Raw genomic sequence first — 19,681 nt, forward strand, 5'->3', positions numbered from 1 at the left:
CCAATAACACATTTAACCAATAACAAATTTAATGGTCAGTGCCTGACCATTTATCAATACTCATTTGCTTTAACCACATTCAAGTTAATTTACTATTTTTTACTTTATGTGATATTTAGACTGTAAAACCATAATACTTGTATTTTGCAGATCGTTGCCTTACGTGAACAAAATGTTCATATACAAAGGAAAATGGCATCAAGTGAGGGATCCACAGAGTCTGAAAATCTGGAAGGGATGGAACCAGGTCAGAAAGTCCACGAAAAGGTAAGGCTGGCAACACAGCTCTCAACTTGGAAACACTTTCTGGCTATGTCATGCGACAGGAATGGGAGATCTAAAAATTGTGTGATGCATAAAATAATTACTGTTGATTTAATAATAAATAATATAGTCAAAGATCTATGGTGATTTTCTATATCATTTGTTACTCTTGATTCTGTTAAAAGTGATATATAAGTGTATGTTTATATTTTATTTTCTCACGACTTGCTTTTCATTTAATTTCTTTAAGCTCTGCAATTATCTGTAATTTAATTTGCATACATAAAAACAATGCACAATTAGTGACCATTTTGATTATTACTGCAATAGTTTTTGAAATCTCTTATTTGATTTAGTATTTGAAATGACTCCAGCAATACTCCTTTATTGAAGGATTGCACAATGCAATAGCTGATGTCAGGGACTTTCACCATTCCTTTAAGAGGAATAATTCTACTTAGGGGTAGGGCTAAGTCACCACCAAAACCACCAGTCATGCAGCCACTATGTAATGAAGGTATTTGCATGACTGTCACATTAGTAAGTGTATTGCACAGTGCCTATTAGGGACAAAAACAAAACAAAACAAAACAAAACAAAAAAACGCCTAACATTTAGGGGACAGACCCAATGACTTACCTGGCTGACTCTCCACCTCCAAGCACCAGCATCACATATGGGCACTTGTTTTTGTCCTGGCTGCTACACTTCCTTTCCATCTCCCTGCTTGTGGCCCGGGAAAGCAATAGAGGATGGCCCAAAGCCTTTGGACACCACAGCTGTGAGGGAGACCCCAAAAAAAAGTTCCTGGCACTTGGCTTCAGATCAGCTCAGCTCCAGCTATCACTATTGTTTGGGGAGTGAAACAAAGGATAAAGATTTTTCCCTCTGTCTCTCTTTCCAAAAAAATAAATCTTAAAACAAAACCCTGAAAACTGTTGGTGGATATTAATGTAACTTTCACAAAGTGACTTATAAGTCTATGCCAAGAGATTATACTTTGCTTAGAACAGAAGCATGCTTTTAAGCAATAAATATTTTCCACTGGTGTCTACAGTCTGTTGACAAGAGTCCAGAAAAAAAAATAGTGTCACAAAAATCATACTTTGAACACTTGCTTTTTACTGGTTTAAAAAAAACGTTTATTATCAACATATTAGGAGCAAAAGTGCAAATTAAAAATAAGCTATGTTCCCCTCAGGACACTTAATAAGGTGTCTGTGTGACCTTGCATTTACTCAATTGTTCAAGAAGATACAATTGTTCTCAAAGTAATAACAATTTTCACAAATCTTATTGCCTTCTTCAGAACTGGGCTTATTCTCTATTATTCTATTGTTTTCTCATTCTTTAAAAAAAAAAAAAGGTATTTATGGGGACTGGTGAGGTGGCTTAGCAGCTAAAGTCCTCTCCTTGGAAGTGCCGGAATCCCATATGAGCACTGGTTCTAATCCCAGCATCCCAGCCCCCTGTTTGTGGCCTGGGAAAGCAGTTGAGGATGGTCCAAAGCTTTGGGACCCTGCACCTCAGTGGGAGACCCTGAAGAAGTTCCTGGTTCCTGGCTTTGGATGGACTCAGCACTGGCTGTTGTGGTCACTTGGGGAGTGAATCATCAGACAGAAGATTTTCCTCTCTGTCTCTCCTCTTCTCCAAGCAGTAAAGCCAAGTAGGATACTGAGCGTTATTAATTTGTCATTTTTGGAAAGAGAAGGTCCAAAGATAGTCCTGTATATGAGGGCTGGATTTGTCTGATGTTATGCGATTGATCAGGAACAGGTTCACAAATATTTCATTCCTTCGTCCCTCTATCTCCCTCCAAAAACAAAAAGACACATATAAACATTCCTTAAGAATGTAATGGATGCTTCACACTGTTCATCCAAAGAGAAGTAAATTAGGACATGATGCCTTATGCAATTTTAAGCAGCTCTCCTAACTATAGCATTTTTTTTTTAATTTTCAGTATTGTTAGTACACAGATGCCCTTTTGCTATGAGCAAACACATGTCAGAATGAGCTAGGTATTCCTTGCTGACTCAGGTCCTTTACGAACATGAGCAAATTGTTATTCAAACCTGTCTGGAAACCCCACTTACGAAGAACTACAAGTCTACTAAACTATGATAAATAACTGATATGGTACCTTATGCAATTTCCAAACACAAGGCTTTTATATAAGTCATTTCAATTGATCCATGTGACAATCCTGTGAGGTTTATACAGCAAAGATTACTGATGCAGAGTCATATGACTCATGAACAGGAGGAGTTGAGATAAACTGGTGAAAAGTGTACAAAGATTAGAAGCAAATTTCAGGTGCTAAAACAGTGGTGTATAAGCTGTCTAACTCCATGAATTTTAAAGTGGGCATGCATTTACTTGAAACAAATTCTTAAGCCTGTCCAGGCTCTAAGAAGATGAACGAGCTTATTTGATTAACCATGACTTCAAACATTTCTTCAAAAAGAAGCCTTAGATAAAGACAAATTCCGTTATACTTCTCTGAATGTCTCCAGTAATCATTTGGTCAAGTATATTTCCCCAAAAGCTCTTACTGCTTTATCTTTTGTCATCAATTACTTTTTTTCTCCACTCTGTTCTTAGGTAATATGAAATTCTTCCAACATGAAGCAAAATTGTTTTAAACACCAGCAATTGCTCTGTTTCTGTTCCCTCCTCACAGCAAAGTACTTCCCACATCTTGTCACTGTCTAAAAGTACTTCCTCTCCACGCTCCTACGAAATTATCTTAACACAGTTGGTCCCACCAAGTTCATACCAACCATTCCACCACTTCACCAAATCCCTGTAGGTACAGTTATCATCAGCATTGTTAGTCAACCTCATAGTTATAAGTAGTGTCCAAATGCTAGTACTCACAAGAGTTTGCCTTTAATCAGGTCCTACAATCAGGCACATATATCTAATCATACAACTAAGACATTTTACACTAACAATGTTAGAAACCTACCTCTTAACATCCACATGATAACCCCACCAAAAACCAAAGCTTGACTAATAAAACTATTCTTCTCCCTCACATGTGAAGATAATTCTACCCTTTCTGCCTTTCAAGCTCAAGAATTAGGGACCTGTTCCTTGCTATGCACCACCAGGTCACACTACAAATGACTCTACTGTCATATTTTTCAAAACATATAGTTTCCCTAACCACTCTGGTTTGATCCACTTTCACATCCCATCTAGACAATTGTGATTTCTTCTCGGGAGTTTCCTTTGTTTCTCTCATGACCCTCAGTAATCTTTCCAACACAGAATAAATCCAAATATTTTAAAAGATAATATCTGGGAGTGGGTGCAATAGCTCAGCTGGCTAATCCTTTACATACAAGCACCAGTATCACATACAGGCACCAGTTCATGTCCTGGCTGTTCCACTTCCTATCCATCTCCCTGTTTAAAACAATCCCAAAGAGTGGGTTAGAACCGGCACCTGTATGGGATCCCAGCAGATACAAGGTTAGGATTTAGCCACTATCCTATTGCACCTTGCCCTACTTATATGATTCTTTAACCTCACAAAACTTTAAAACCACATAGATTTGTGAGCATTGGCAGGTCAAACTGCCTCTTGCCACAAGAACTTCCCATATTAGAGTGTCTGTTTGAAGCCTAGATTCTCCACTTCTTGAAATTATTAAAATTTCATTTGCAGTTACCAGGAAATGCAGTAGACAATGACCCATGCGTCTGAGCCTCTGCCTCCCATGTAGGAGATCCTGGCCCAGACTCAACTACTACCACCATTTAGGAAGTGAATGCGCAGATAGAAGATTTCATACTCCGTCTCGTGCTCTGTTTTCTTTTTGTTGCTCTGTCTTTCAAATAAATGCATATCTTTTTTAAAAGAAATTTACCTAGAAGTGTTTATAAACATCTACCTTTCTGCTCCCCATCATTAGATATTACTTATAACAAGATTTGTTCAATGTTTTCTCATTCCACTCTCCCAACAACTCTGTTGCTAGTCCCAATTAAAGAATGATTAATATAGAATATTAACTCTAACTTTGGTTTTACTGTTATGTAGATCTTATACACTGATGGGTTTTTACACATTTCAGATACAATGTGTAGCTTAAAGCAACGTAGCATTTTTTTTTTGCTAGAGAACTTTAATGCAAAGATAAAATGTGGTTGTAAGAAAATACTTCAAGGCTAATTTTGAGTTAAAATGTAATAATGACATCACTTATTTAATGTCTAGATAAACACAGATTCTTCTGAAGTCAAGTCCTGGCTTTCCTGGCATTTGCATGTGTCATTTGATATTTACAATATTTTCATTGCTTACCTACCTATTCTATTCACACGTTATGCTCAACTTAGCAGCCTAGTATCTGGAATAGAAGAAGTCAGACAAACTGTATAGTTTTGACAGATGATTGAATGTGCCAATAAATGAACTAGGAAGTTAAAAAGTACTTAATGAATTTTATAAAAGACTGGAGGGAATAATAAGAGGGAGAGAAGAAGAGGAAAAGACTTGTAGGGACTAGAATGGCTGAGTTCACAGCTTGACCTCATTCATTTTTGTGTTGAGGATTTAGGAGAAATGCACTTTACATCAGATATGTTTCTTGTGTCTAATATGTTATTAAATAAAGTGTACAACAAAATGCCTATAATGCAACTTAATTAATATTACCATAATGAAGCAATTGTTATTAGCTCAAGATTGCAGCCAGAAAATGTATCTTTGGGGTAACCACTCTAACTGTAGGCTGTTATTGTTATTTGTTGTGCTAGTGGATACAGTCTTATTTAGGAGTTAGATGTAAACCTATGCTTGATAATCCAAAGTAAAATGAGTGGTACGAGGACCACTTAGAACGACTAGAAATATTTTCTAAAACATCTTAATGTCTTCAAAAGTACTATTTTGGATTAATACCTAGTCTAAGACTTACTCATGTAATGGAATGCTTTACTGAGTTGAGCTAGCTTCAAATTCTGTGTTGACTTATGCTAACCCTAAAATATCATTACCATTTCCTGCTTGGAAGTATTTGTGTTATTATTTTTGTGCTTCTGAATACTTATCCTTTGTGGATTTGTAGTGTTTAAGTTTTTGGTTATACCTCCCATTAGCACTACAATTTTATTTCATAGAATGAATTCTTTTATTAAACTTGCCCATTTACAAGAATTTTTTCCCAAACACCAAACAGTTATCACTGGCTGATTATTTATTCTGATTGCAAAACTAAGTGCCACATCTTTGACCACAGGGTGAAGAATTCATCCCTCACTATAAAACTTCATGGTATAATTATTTCAGAAAATTCAATGGATGTGCCTGGTATTTACCTCTTTGTTGCTAATGGATCTTAAATGTAACAGTGACTCAAGTGTCTGGTGTTCAAAAATTGTAACACAAATTCCAGATTTCTACTCTTTGTCTCACCTATTTCTATATTCTTCAGAAAGATTAATGAAAATTCTGAGAATAAGAGATTAAAGATATATTTTATGTTAATGGGAGAGAATCAATGGGTTTATATTTCAGTCAAGAAAATGGCAGTGTCATATATTCCCTGACATTTTTGTGAAATGTTCAGAAATCAGTTATCTATAGTGATGTTCCATCATAATGTAGGGGTTTCTTAGGGATGGGAATGGGAACAGCCTTATGTGACTGCTGTTGGTTACAAGGGAAAGGAATGTTCTCAAGTTACGCATGTTGACAGTTGCAAAACTCTAAATACTGTTCTATATGCTCAATTCTGCCAAACTTTTATACTTTAAAATGATGAATTGCATGATATGTAAAACCATACCTCGGTAAAGCTAGTTTAAACCGGCACTGACTTTTCCTTTAATTCAGTAGACATTTCATTTAAAGTGTCACAATTTCTTTTAAATCTAACTCAAGAAAAAAATAATTTTAATGAAATATTCATTTTCTGACTTATGCATCACAGTTTTAACATGACCTTTCTACTCTTAAATTATATAAATGTATTTTAAGTTCAGCATAAAATGCATTCAGCATAGTTTGAACAGATGGAAATTTACAAAAATTTTAGACATAGGCGATTCAGAAATACCTTAAAGAAAAAAATGAGAAATCAAAACTTCATGAAGATAGCACCAAATCCCCAAATTACAAGACCGTGATGTACGTATTTGTTGTGTAATAGAATTAGAGAGGTTAATATTATTAAAGCATTTTACTTGGTGTTCTGGTTACTGTTTGCATTTAGTTAAACTGATGCTTAAGTCCGTTAAAACATTTGCAGTATCAAAGCACGATCTTAATGGACCTCAGGTACACAGAAATGGAACAGTCATTTTTCTAATTAGAAAATTATATTCATTCGGTTGTACTAAAGAACTGTTTTTCAAACATGTATATGGTGTACTGTACGGTATTATGTGTGTTACTTTATATGAGCAGGTGTGGAAGTACTTCAGACATTTCATCCAAAATAAAACAGATTGATAGGTGTTTGTGGGCAAAATATTGCAAACCCCATTCTTCTGTTTAATTCATAATACGCTTTATTCACAAACTTTTCAAAAAGTCTTCATAGGTAAGAATTTCAAAAAGTTCCTGAAGGTAAATTTGCAAAATGTTAGTTTTGATGCAAAAATGTATTCTATACATACAAGGTGTCTGTCTACACAATAGGTGTAGACTCTTCATACATATATACAGATACATACACACACATACACACAAACAACATTCATGTTTACATTAGATTCAGTATTTGTCTAATTATGCAGAATAGTAACCTTGTATCCAGATTACTTATATGTGGCATCTTGAAGCAATACAGTAAGGATAAGTCAGCTGAATTTGGAATTCGAAGTTCAATAATATATGCAACTCTACATGATAACATATTCAGTTTATTCAGCGTTCTTTTGGGATTTATATTTCCCTACCAACACAATGTTTTACAGCCATATTCTGCTCTTTAGTGACTTTTGTGGGTCAGACAGTAAGTAATTTTAAGGGTTAGCTTTTAGGCAGAGGGGGGAGCCTGCACCCTGCGTCAGGGCACACTGCTCTTCCTGACTTAGCCTCTGGCTGCTTGTCAACACTGTCCCCTGGAGGCCGGCCGTGGTGGTGTTTCAGCCCCTTAGGTCCCTGCTGTTGCCACCCAAGTTCTAGGTTGAGTTCCTGGTTCACCCTTTTAACTTGAACCATGTCCAAATTCCCAAATCCTGACTTTACTTCTGGCATAAATTGTGGATATTGAACCAGTACGTGAGAGTGTTTCTGTTCCCTGCGCTGCTTTACAAATTCTTAAAAATAACAACTTTCTTAATTTACAATTTATGAAAATGTTATATTCATGATAATATGAATGTTTAGAATTTTGTGTGTCTGTATAAACACTGCCAAAATCAAGATAAAGGACATTTTTGTCACTCGCAAATGTGTCTTCATGTGGCTTTGTAATCAGTGTCAGATTGCCCAGACCAACCTGTTAATTTTTCAGATTTGATATATGACTGGATTTTGTAGTTGTGTGTGTGTGTGCATGTGTGAGTGAATGTAAAAGAAGAAAGGTTTTAAGAAACCACCTGGCTTTTGTAGGGCGGGGAATGGGGTTTACAGCACTACAGACTATCAGTACAACTCAAAGATGAGAAAACTAATAGAAATTGTAGCAAACACATTTTGACACATGCTAAGTATTTAAGAATTTCACCATCTCTGCGATAAATACTGATCTTTACTCTGAAAGGTACTTGAGATTTTTTTTGTTTTTTTTTGTAAAAGTCAGTACAAGGAAAGTTAAGGACTTGAAATTCTAGAAGAACTTGAAATGTCAAGGTTGTTTAGGGATGGGTGGGTAAACTCATAGGGCTTATATGGAAGCAAAGTAGACATATACATGCGTGCTTTTTTTTTTAAAGTTCCTAGATAAAATCTGGCTAAAATGAGTGGAGTTTGCTGTTTTCAGCCGGTGGTTCTCAAAAAGATTTGTATACTTGAAAAGCACAAAATGTACATTGTGTTCAGATTGTTCCTAATATATGTATGTATGAGATCAAATGCATGTTGTTAAAAATAAGCATTATAGCATAACTTTCTTTGTGTCTTAACCATATGCTTTTTCCCATGAAATGTACTGTTTTTACCATCAAACCTTTTCAATGTAGCAAACCTATGTAACTTTTTAATGCTTTATCTTAACCAAAAAATGTTGCATATATTAATGGGGTACGATGTTGTGTTTCTGTCTATGTACAATGTGAAATCATGCAGTGAGGCAAGCAAATCTTCTCAGTACACCTACTTGTTAGTTTTCGTTGTGGAAACGTTTAACATCTTCTAGTGATCTTAGACATATAAGATGGTGAGCTATAGTCATTGTGTTGTGAGAATATCAGTAAGAGCTCCACCACTGGTCTGTCAGAGCTTTGGACAGCTTGACTGCCATCTCTCCTTTCCTCACCAATGTCACACCCCACTTCTGGCAGCACCATTTTTGCTTTACTCTCTTAAAGTTTGACTTTCAGATGCCACATATAAGTGAGGCCATGTTGTTGACAAAGACAGTTTGCCACTTGGGAAAGTCTGAGTAGCATTCATTTGTGTACATGTTTCACGTTTTCTTTGTCCATTAACCCATTGCTGGACAATTAAGCTGTTTCCAATTCTGGGTTATTGTAATACTGTAGTAACCACAGGACTTCAAATACGTGTTCATGTATATTTCATTCATTTCCTTTGGTTATCTATACTAAATTGAGATTGTTGTACCACATGGAGTTCTGTATTACTCAGGAATTTTTGTACTGTTTCTGTAATGGCCATGCTAATTTACATTGCGATCAATAATATGCAAGGGTTCCATTTCTTGAAACTCTTCTCATTTTGATTTTATCTTTTGACTTTTTCATAACAGCCATTCTGCCATGTATTTATGTGAGGGTTTGTGATATTGGTCATTTTCTATGAATCTGCTGACCAATTTTTGTGCGTTGTCTTTTAGGAAATGTCTATGTAGATTATAAGGCCATTCTTTCATGTAGTTCTGTGTTTCTTACAATTGAATATTATGTTACTATATAGTAAATATGGTATATGTGATATAAATATAATATATAACATATAATATACTATACATGACATAAATTATATGATATGCTGTATACTATGTAGCATAGATTATATATAATGTATGATTCTATTTCATGATATATATGATACTATTTCATATATAGCATATAATTTTTATGTATATTAATACATAATTATAGAGTGCTTTATATATATGTGTTTATATATATAAATATACAAGGTGAACTTCTATAGATATGGGTCACCATGTTTTCTAAGGTGGCCCTGTCAGAAAATAGATAAGTCCCAAATACATAATGTCTTTTGGCCTACTTCCTGTGGGTTTTATGGACACAACACTTTTGTAGGCGTGGAAATACAGAAATCAAGAATCATCTAAAATGCTGTATGTTTGTTCCAGCAAGAATAGATTCACAGCAGGAATAACGTTTTTAAAAATATTACATGGGTTTCTTTTTCTGAGCGTTCTTGAGAATAAAGCCTGGAAATTCGGAAAATATTTTGAATCTTTAAAACGAAACAATTTTGTGCCCTTACCTACTAGTTAAAACTAACACTTCAGTGTGCAATGTGTTAGTTATTTAAACCACTAGTTACCACATTTAAATTATATCTATGTCAATATATGTGCATATTTATATATATGTATATGCTTGCTTTTTTGTTTATTTATTAACTTCAGGTTCAAATGCACTTGCCAACCTGTTTGAAAATCACTGATCTGCCTTGATATTTAATGTTAAGTATTTTTTTTTTCAGAAATAGAGCTTTTCCAAAAAAAAATAATTCTTTGTGATGTTTATAATTCTTTTTGAACACTAACTCATTTCTTCAGGTTTGCAAATTTTAAGTGAAAGCTAAAGAGAACCTTAACTTCTCTTCCCTTTTCTGACCCTGCAGCGTTTGTCTAATGGCTCTATAGATTCAACGGATGAGACTAGCCAAATAGTGGAACTACAGGAGTTGCTTGAGAAGCAGAACTATGAAATGGCCCAAATGAAAGAACGCTTAGCAGCTCTTTCTTCCCGAGTTGGAGAGGTGGAACAGGAAGCAGAGACAGCAAGAAAGGATCTCATTAAAACTGAAGAAATGAACACTAAATATCAACGGGATATTAGGGAGGTGAGTGACTCATGCACTTTCACTCTACTCAGACTCTTAGTCCCTCCGTACTTGTTTCTGCTGCTGCAAGATGCTTTGGCCATGATTCCCCAAAAAGGCATATATGCTTTACTTCTCCAAAGCCCATAATTTCAGGTGCGCTATATTAGTTATGAAACTTGTGTTTTAAGGCACAAAGTTTGTTCTGCTTTCTTTTTAAATATAGATGGAGAGAAAAATTTAAGATCCTGTGGTTGATACTTACTGAAGCTTTAGAATGTTTTTTGTAAGCTTTTAGTTTAAAACAACCATGGATATATCAATCATGAATTGTTATGCTCTGCATGTAAAAGACTACTCTATTATCTGAAATTGCCCTTTATTTGGGGTTTGCATCACAGAGTGTGAATACCTATCTGTTGGTTTGTATAAACATATGTATAACTATCTTGTTTTCTCATATTCAGTTCTTGCTAGAGTTATGATTATATTTATCTACTAAAAAGGAGAGTGCTTTAAGTAATCATAAAAAGATGCAAGGATATCTTTTCCTGTTAACTTTGTCAAATCTTATCTGATAAGGTAATAGTAAATTACCTCTTTTTCAGTTTATCAGAAGTAATGAGAAAATAATATTTGCTTATGAAAATTTCCTTTTGTGACTCTGAATTTTCCATTTTTTAAAAAAGTTTCAAAGGTGAATTTCTAAAAAAAAATTCTAATTTTATTTTTGCCAATATAAAAAGAACAGATCCCATGCATTCCATAGACTCAGCTCTAAGACGTCAGACACGCTTCCCTCACTCCCCTGCTGTTCCCCATACCTTTCCCTCCCTTCAACACTATTTGCACAATCATAATTCTAATCCATTTTATATATTCACAGGTGTAATTTGCCACTAATCAAAATATTCAACAGGTAAAAAAGACCACAAAACCACATCCCCATGGTAGTATAAGCATGAGCTAAAAATGACAATTCAATCCTGAACTGACCATTTCTGCCTTTGGGTGTTAGCTGTCATGTTAAAGAAAAAACATGATAATTGTGTCTTTGAGACTACCTAATTTCCTAAGCATAATCGTTTCCAATTGTATCCATTTTGTTACAAAATAGGATTTCATTATTTTCTTGTGGCTGGGTCGTATTCCATAGTGTATACATACCACATCTTGTCCTTTTAGTCATTCATTGGTAGAAATCTTGATTTATTCCATATCTTAGCTATTGTGAGTTGAACTGTTATAAATATCTATGTACAAATAACTGTTGTATGTTAAATTCATCTTGTTTGGGTAAATTCCAGGGAGTGAAATTGCTGGATCATATGGAACTTCTATTTTCAAACCTTTTAAGAATCTGCATAGTGTCCTCCATAATGGTTGTACTAGTTTGCATTCCCACCAACAATGGACTGGGATATTTTATTTCCCACATACTTGTCAGCAATTACTACTTCTTGATTTTCAGATGACAGTCATTCTAATTGGAGTACGGTGACACCTCATCATGGCTTTTATATGTATTTTCCTAATGGCTAGTGATCCTGAGTATTTTTTCATGTGTCTGTTGGCCATTAGTGTTTGGTTCTTTGAAAAATTGCTTGTTCATGTTCCTTGTCTCTTTCTTAACTGCATTTTTTTTTGTTTTGTTGTGAGTTTCTTGAGCCCTTTTAGATCCTGGATATTAATCCTCTTTCCATGGCACTAATTGGAAATATTTTCTCACACTGCATTTGCTTCCACTTTGTTGGTGGTTTCCCTTGCACTGAAGAAGGTTCTTAGCTTGATATAATCCTGTTTGCTTAGTTTTGCTTTAATTTTCTATGCTTCTGGAGTCTTTTCCAAGAAGTCTTTGCCTGCACTTCTGTCTTGCAGAGTTTGCCTTTTCCAGTTTTGCATTCTCATTTAGATGATGTATTTTTGCCTTTTTATAGCTTCTGTATATAATTAGCTAGTCTTTAATGGAATTGACTCTTTTCTTCCCATTTGTTGTTGAATTCCTTTTATAGCATTTTGCCCCCACTGGCCTGCTAAAAGTGTTCATGCAAAAGTTGTTACTGTTGTCTATTTTGCCCAATCTACAAATCAGTTGTTAATCTTTTGTATCTTGTGGTCTTCCTAGCAGTCTTCCCTCCCATAGAGTACTTCTGCTCTGCTACAAGCACAATATGCTTTCCCTATGGCTCCATATATACTTTCCCTAATTTACAGTTCCTTTCCTTCTTCTGCTTTCCTACCCATTTTTCTTTGTCCTGTCTTTCCTCAGTCTACCTTCTCTTCTTCAAGAAGTCCATTTAGGCTGCTGACTCAGATTGCCACCCAAACCCTACGACTCCCAGTTTAGATCTGCGGTTTATTTTTCTGTGATTTCTGAATCCTTATATCTCAGTTTAAATCTCAAAATTAATGTCTTTAAAACTATTCGATTGACATTCCACAATAGGCCTGCCTCTTTTGCAGTACTAAAACATGTGTTGGTATTGTTGTGCAAGCATTGGATCTATAGCTTTAGTAGCATTCACGGCCTATATTTGTTTTTGTGTTTGTTTTTTCTCTTTTTTATTTTATTCTGACAATCTTTACACAGTTAAATTGGGTAAAAAGGTTCAAGGTCTACAGGAAAGTGGGTAAGACTATTATTTCCATATTGTTTCCTTCTTGTATCTGAGGTAAATGGGAATCTTGAGGGAGAAGCCCCACCCAGTTTCCCACCCATCCCATGTCCCAGATATGGGGCATGCTCTGAGATACTTGCTCAGGTGGTTTTGATAGTTCACCAGTTATGGATTGCTGCCAGTCTCGCCACTCCAAATATGATGAGGTCGTTGAAGAATCCACTGATTGACTTAGTCCATCACAGATTCTCCATTTGCCCGATATTTTGCTGCCAACATATAGCTGAGATGGTTGATTGACTTGTTCTATCTTCTGCCTTTTCTTGGTTGGGGTTCTGCATCTGGCAGTTCAATTGGGGAGATCCCCAAAGAAACTTTGTCCAAGGTGTTCCCAGACCAGACTCCTGTATGTGCTAGCAAGTACAGGACCTGGGACAGTCCATCACCCCGATCTGATGGTTGTTGCAATTGCTGGGTTGGTTCTGTCTTCAGTCCCGACTTCCACCTGAACCAATGGGTGTTGCAGTCCAGCCTGGTTCTACCCAGCACATACTCGGCCCTCACATAAACCAGTGGGAGCTACAGCCTAGTTGGAACAACCTGCAGTAACCCCCACCAGGTCCCCACCTCTGGTTTGCCAGTATGTGTAGCGTGGCCTACATTTGAATCAGCAGTAAATCTGGTAGCTGTTGGTTACAGACATTTAGTTCCTTCCTTATAATTTTTGGCACCAACTTTGTTTCCACTTATTTAAAACAGTGTCACTTCCTGGGAAGGCATGATATCACCAGCTACCCCTTCTTATTCAATTAAAACAGCTATTTAAAACTAATGGTATGTGGATGTAGGTTTCAAAAGCAGTTAGATGGAAAAAGTAATTCTATGATGCCAGGTGCTCATTGCCTTATTAGAAAGTCACTCTGTTGGATGAGACACTTCCATTTGGAATTGCTTTAAAATGTAACTATTTGCATTCGCTGAGGAATTTCTTTATAGCTATGTTTGATATTACGTGAGAAACAAATCTCTCCTCAACCTCACCTGTGAAAAGAAGTGGCAAACAAAAGTGCGTGAAGTGCCAGGTGCAGGACAGTGGGAAGTGACGGAACTGATGAGACCTGGGAAAAGAGCCTCCCTGCAGCTCGCTTTGCTGAATGACAACATTTTTTTTTTTTTTCTGTACACAGGCACACACAATGCACACTATGATGGCTAATTAAAATATATCAGAACGATTTAGAACTTACGTCACACAGCCTTGGTTATTAAGGACTTACGAACAATCAACCGTATGTGGAAACTATTATAGATGTGTTATCTTTGATTTCTCTAATTCTCCATGACTACACTGTGGGGAAGGTGCTTGTTACTTTCCCTATCTGTCCTGAGAGGGGCCCGACTTTAGAGAAGTGAAGAGACCTGTGCAAGACCTGCACACTTCCCTGTAGCATGAGAAATCGAATCAGCCTGACTTAAAAAATGTGTTTCTTTCACTATGAGCCACTTACAAATCTATACAATTTAGTAAATTATTTAGTGATAGTAACTGTTATTTTTTAAAAAGCAGTAGTAATTATGCCACTGAAATAACCAATCTGTGACAATTCTTTTCAGTAACTAAGATGTGAAAATCATGTACTTTAAGCAGGTATATAATCAAATCCCAGATACTGCTCTTGTTTTCCTGAATATTAAGTTCCTAAACTACACTCACTACAAAGCCTACAGGAGCACCCTCACATGCAGAGCAAATACACTTCACGTTTTAATTACAGGATTTGGTTGTTGTTTTAAATTTTTCCTTAATTAATTCAACAGACATTTGCTACTTGTACCATGCATAAATCACACTGCCAATAATGCTATATAATATCAAGAAACTAACTTTTCAAATCATTCTAACATGAAACATGCAGTCCCATAGGCATTTCAGTGATTACAGTTTAGGATGTTATAATTCTGTAAATCAATTTTTTTTTATTTGAAAGGCAGATTTACAGAGAGAAGTAGAGACAGAGAGAGAAAGCTTCTATTTTCTGGTTCATTCCCCAAATGGCCATAATGACTAGAGTTGAACCAATGGGACACCAAGAGCGGATGACTTTTTCTAGTTTTCCCACGTGGGTACAAGAATCCAAGGGCTTGAGCCATCCTCCACTGCTTTCCCAGACCAGAAGGGAGCAGGATCCAAAGTGGAGCCACTCGGACACCAACCAGTGTCCATGTGCAATGCTGGCACAGCAAGGCAGAGAAATCGCCTGTTGAGCCGTTGTACCAGCCTGATGTGAAGTGATTTTGACCTTTTAGAAGTAGAGTGAACAGATTAAAGGGATACAGTACACATATTAGGAAAAAGAATAGACAATTGTGTCAAAGTGTCTTAACTTTAAATTTCTTAACTAAATAGGTTAATAATCTTCTGTGAATAATAATCATACATAGAAAATACATACAAATTCAAATAACTACATTTTCCAGTGGAGGTTTTACATTTTTTGTGAGAAAAAGTTTATCTTTCAAATTGCCTATTAAAAGCTCCTCAAAAATTTCAAAATGATGAAATTAATGAATGCATTTCAGTTTGATATTTTGACTACTTAGACTATGAAATTACAGTTTGGCTTTACCAGATTGTTACTAAAGCCTACATCTACTTTATAAAGTAAGGTCTAATTTATACATAAACTTAAAAGGGATCACTGACTATGAGATTTCTGCTCATTTTTTTTTGGTGGCAATTTATGGGGAGTAGAAAAATCTTACTGCTTTAAAATTTCTAAATAGCTCAGAAGAAAAGACTTGTTCTCTGATTGGAAAATTCAAAATTTATTTTTGGAAATGCAGCCTGCAATTAAATTTATTACTTCCCGTATGATTTGCTGAATCATAAATGCAATACTAAAATCATTTTTTTCTACAAGTAATATCTGCTAATGAATGAATTCAGCTGCTTGTGAATAAACAGTAACTAATATAAAATAAACTATTATTATTAAGTATATATGCCATCTGAATCATTTTAAAAACACTTATAACAGTATATCATATAATTATTTAATTCTTAATGGTTATGCTACCTGGTGGATATTAGTATTTCTCTTTTTTTTTTTGGTAGAGTTTTTTTTTTTTATTGTTGTTAACATTGTATTATGTGATACAGTTTTATAGGCACTGGGGATTCCCCCCACCCCTCTCATACCCCTCCCCCCATGGTGGATTCCTCCACCCTGAGGCATGACCACAGTTCAAGTTCAGTTGAGATTCGTTCCTTGCAAACACATATCTAGCATAAAGTCCAGCGTCTTATTGTCCAGATAAGTTAGTATTTCAATCAAAACAAAAAGGAGATGAAAATGAGATGGACAAAAGCTAATCAACATGTGTCCATAATAACAGGGTCAATAAGTAACAAAAATTGGAGTCTGGAACAAATGTGCATTGTTCCAACACTCATGGTGTTAAGAAACATATGAGAGCCTCTAACTGAATTAATTACTACTAGAACATAAGAAGTTGACATATTCCTGCTGCATTCAGAAGTTTCCCTCCAGGCTATCTTGTGACCGCCCTGTGCATCCTTCCTTGCTTCACGTGGCTGCTGAGAGCTGTTGAGTGCTGTTTGATGTCTATCTACACTGGTAGCAGTGCATCTCTAGTCCCTACCTTCCTCTTTCTTCTCTCTTTGTGTCTTCACCTTTGCTTATATTAGCATCAGTCTTTGGAACTAAGGACCTCACTCCTCTTTTGTGACCTTGTCTTGACTTCATTATATCTATAGGAGGAAACCTTATTAGTGCATCAGGTCAAAATCACAGGTCCAGCACTGACATGTATTTTTAAAGAGTAGGTAGGGAATAGATAAAATTCATCTTTCATATGCAAATGTGGAACTGTCTGCATAGAACCTGCTTTTTTTCAAGGCTTATAACTCCAATTTCATCCTAAAGTTAGGAGTGGGAAGGGCATAGAAAAAAACACATATTGAAGTTAATAAGTACTATCAGACTAATATTTAAAATTAGCTCTGGAACAGAAGACTATAGAGTAGTTATGGTAAAAATACACATCAATAATGATAGAGGTTAATGTTATTAAATGGGAGTAGGGGTAAAAGAGTTTTCAGGGATGATCCTAAATTTCTGTGGAGATTAGGACAGCATTATCAATTTTATGGTATATGTGCCACTTTATTCATTCATTTATTTAGTTAAAATTTTATTTTTGATGATGTTTACATAGTTGAGAAAGATGCATACCCATGTAGACCACTGATTAGTGGGAAGGGCCGAGGGGTAGGGGAAAGTGGATGAGATGATTTGCTTCCAATTGTCTTTTTCTTCTTCCTCTATCTGGGAGAAGAGTACAGAAAAGGTGAGAAACTGCATTAAGTATCCTACCACATCTGTACCCAGGAATGGAGGGTGGCCATCCAGTGTCATTCCAGGGTCCCCATTGTAGAGCATGCTCCAAGGATTATGCTCAGATGGCTACAAAATTTCTGAAATGCTGTTTATTTCGTTGATCCAAGGATAAGGAAATCCTTCCAAGGTCCATTGGCTAACACAGTCCACCCTAGAATCTGCATTCACCCAGATACTTGTTGTTAATACATGGCTGGGAGAGTTGCCCATTTTGTTCTGTCCTCCATCCTTTGCTATAGTGCTAGATGTCCTCTGCAGGCCCCAATAGATCGCCATATCCTTTATGTGCCTCTGGGCATGCTGTCCACTGCACTGTCTTCAATGACTGAGGAGGCTCAGTTTTGATTCATAAACTCCATGGTCAATCCACAGGTTCTGCGATTCTCCCCATAGTTGGAGCTCTGAGTCCAGTGGTTCAGTTGAGGGTTTCCAAAAATCCTCATCTGATCTGACCCCAGACCTGACTCCTGTATGCAATAGCCAGTACAGGATCCAGCTTAGTCTTTCACCCACATCAGCCTTCATACACATTGTGATTGCAGTTACTGGGTCAGTTCTTTTTCCAGCCTCATATCTTAGGCAAATTAATGGATGCTGCTACCCAGACCAATCCTACACATTAAACACTCAGCTTCCACACACATAAACAGAAACTATAGTCTAATTGGGCAACCCCCAATAGCCCCAGCAGGCCTTCCCCCAGCCCTGGTTCCTCATATGCCTTGTAGGTGCAGCATATTGGTCCAATCTGTCCCAAATCCCATTTTGCTTTTATAAACACTAATGGTTACTGCAGCCTAGGTCTGCTCAACTGACCCCACTATCCAGCCCACATTTATGGTATCAAGTGCCACCATCTGTTCAGCCAGGACTAACCCCAACCCTAGTTCTCATGCTCATTGGTGGTTGCTGCAGCCTATCAGAAAGGTGCCCACAGTTTTCCTAACAGGCCCACTTTCAGCCCTGGGTCTTGCATTTTCCAGGTGGTTCTTCAGTTTAGCTTGAAAGGACTTGCCCCCATTCCCAACTTTTGCCAGCTAATGCTGCAACAGTCTAACCAGCTTGTACTTTGGGTCCTGCATGCACCAGTGGTTATGGTTGCTTAGCCCAGCCTGGCTCTCCACCTACACCAGTTCATTTGCAGGCCAACAGGTGTTGTAAACCTGCCTAACCTGTCTGCCCCCGGTCCCAGGTCCCATGCTCAGCAGTGGGAGCAGTGACCCAACAAGGCATTCCTTGCTACCTTCCTACCAGTCTGGCATAGCCTGTTCCAACTCAGCATTTGCTGGAGGGTGCTATAGCCCAGCCCTGCCTGGCCTGCTTTAAGTCCTGGCCCTAATATGAATTGCTGGTGTTGTGGCCCAACCTGGCCTGTCCTGCACCCCATTCTGGTTTTCACATTTGCCAATGGGTGTCATCAACTGGCCCAGTCTGGCCCACCTCCAGACCTGACCCACACATATGATGGCAGGTACTATAACCTGGATCATTCTATGCTGCTCCAGGTCTTGATTCTTGCAATCACCTGTAGGGTCCGAGTTTGACAAAGGAGTTCCTGAAACTCCTTTTTTTGCAGGTCACCTTCCAGTGGCAGATCTTGTACATACTGGTGGGTACTTGGTCCAGCTTGACTTAGCCCACCTCCTGTCCTGACAGGTACAACAGCATTGCCTGACCAGCTCACTACCATTCTGGCTATTACCATTACAACAGCCTAGCCATGCCTGGTCTGCTCCTAGATCCAGCTCTCACATAGTTCAGCAGGTACTAAGATCTACCCCAGCCTGTTTTATATACACCCTAGCTCTTGTAAAGACCATGAAGTGCTGGAGCCTAGCTCAGTCTGGCATACACTACACCCATGCTAAGATATACTACAACCTTGTCCAGCCCAGTTTGGCATCCCTAATCCAGCACTCACACTCACCAGTGGGAACTGCAGCCCTGCCAAGTCATCCTCTTAGCTCCTTGACCAGGCTTCTTCTCAGTCACAGATCTTGCCCATGCTGGTAGTTGCTCTAACCCAGCCCAACACAACTGATTGCCTGCTTTGGCTTTTGCCATCAGATACTACAACCTGAACTGCCCTAATCCACCCCCAATTCCATCTCTCACTGGTAGGTACTGCACTCTAGCCCTGTGCAGTCCACCCCAGTCCCTGGCTTTCATGCAAACCAGTAGGTATTACAGCCTAGCCTAGCATGGGCATA

General features: G+C 37.3%; 1 protein-coding gene across 12 annotated transcripts in view; it reads left to right on the plus strand.

The window, feature by feature from the left end:
* The window catches only part of PPFIA2 (PTPRF interacting protein alpha 2), a 374,197-nt gene that overhangs the window by 256,913 nt on the left and 97,603 nt on the right, over positions 1–19,681 (plus strand). For all 12 annotated transcript variants that reach the window (XM_040989854.1, XM_040989864.1, XM_040989875.1 and 9 more), the window contains 2 exons: positions 151–267; positions 10,232–10,453. In XM_040989854.1, the coding sequence (XP_040845788.1) occupies positions 151–267; positions 10,232–10,453 (339 nt within the window). The remainder of the gene's footprint in view (positions 1–150; positions 268–10,231; positions 10,454–19,681) is intronic.

This window comes from Ochotona curzoniae, unplaced genomic scaffold (genome assembly GCF_017591425.1).
Source record: "Ochotona curzoniae isolate NIBS_2020 unplaced genomic scaffold, NIBS_Ocur_1.0 contig_1014, whole genome shotgun sequence".
In the NCBI taxonomy this organism is placed as follows: Eukaryota; Metazoa; Chordata; class Mammalia; order Lagomorpha; family Ochotonidae; genus Ochotona; species Ochotona curzoniae.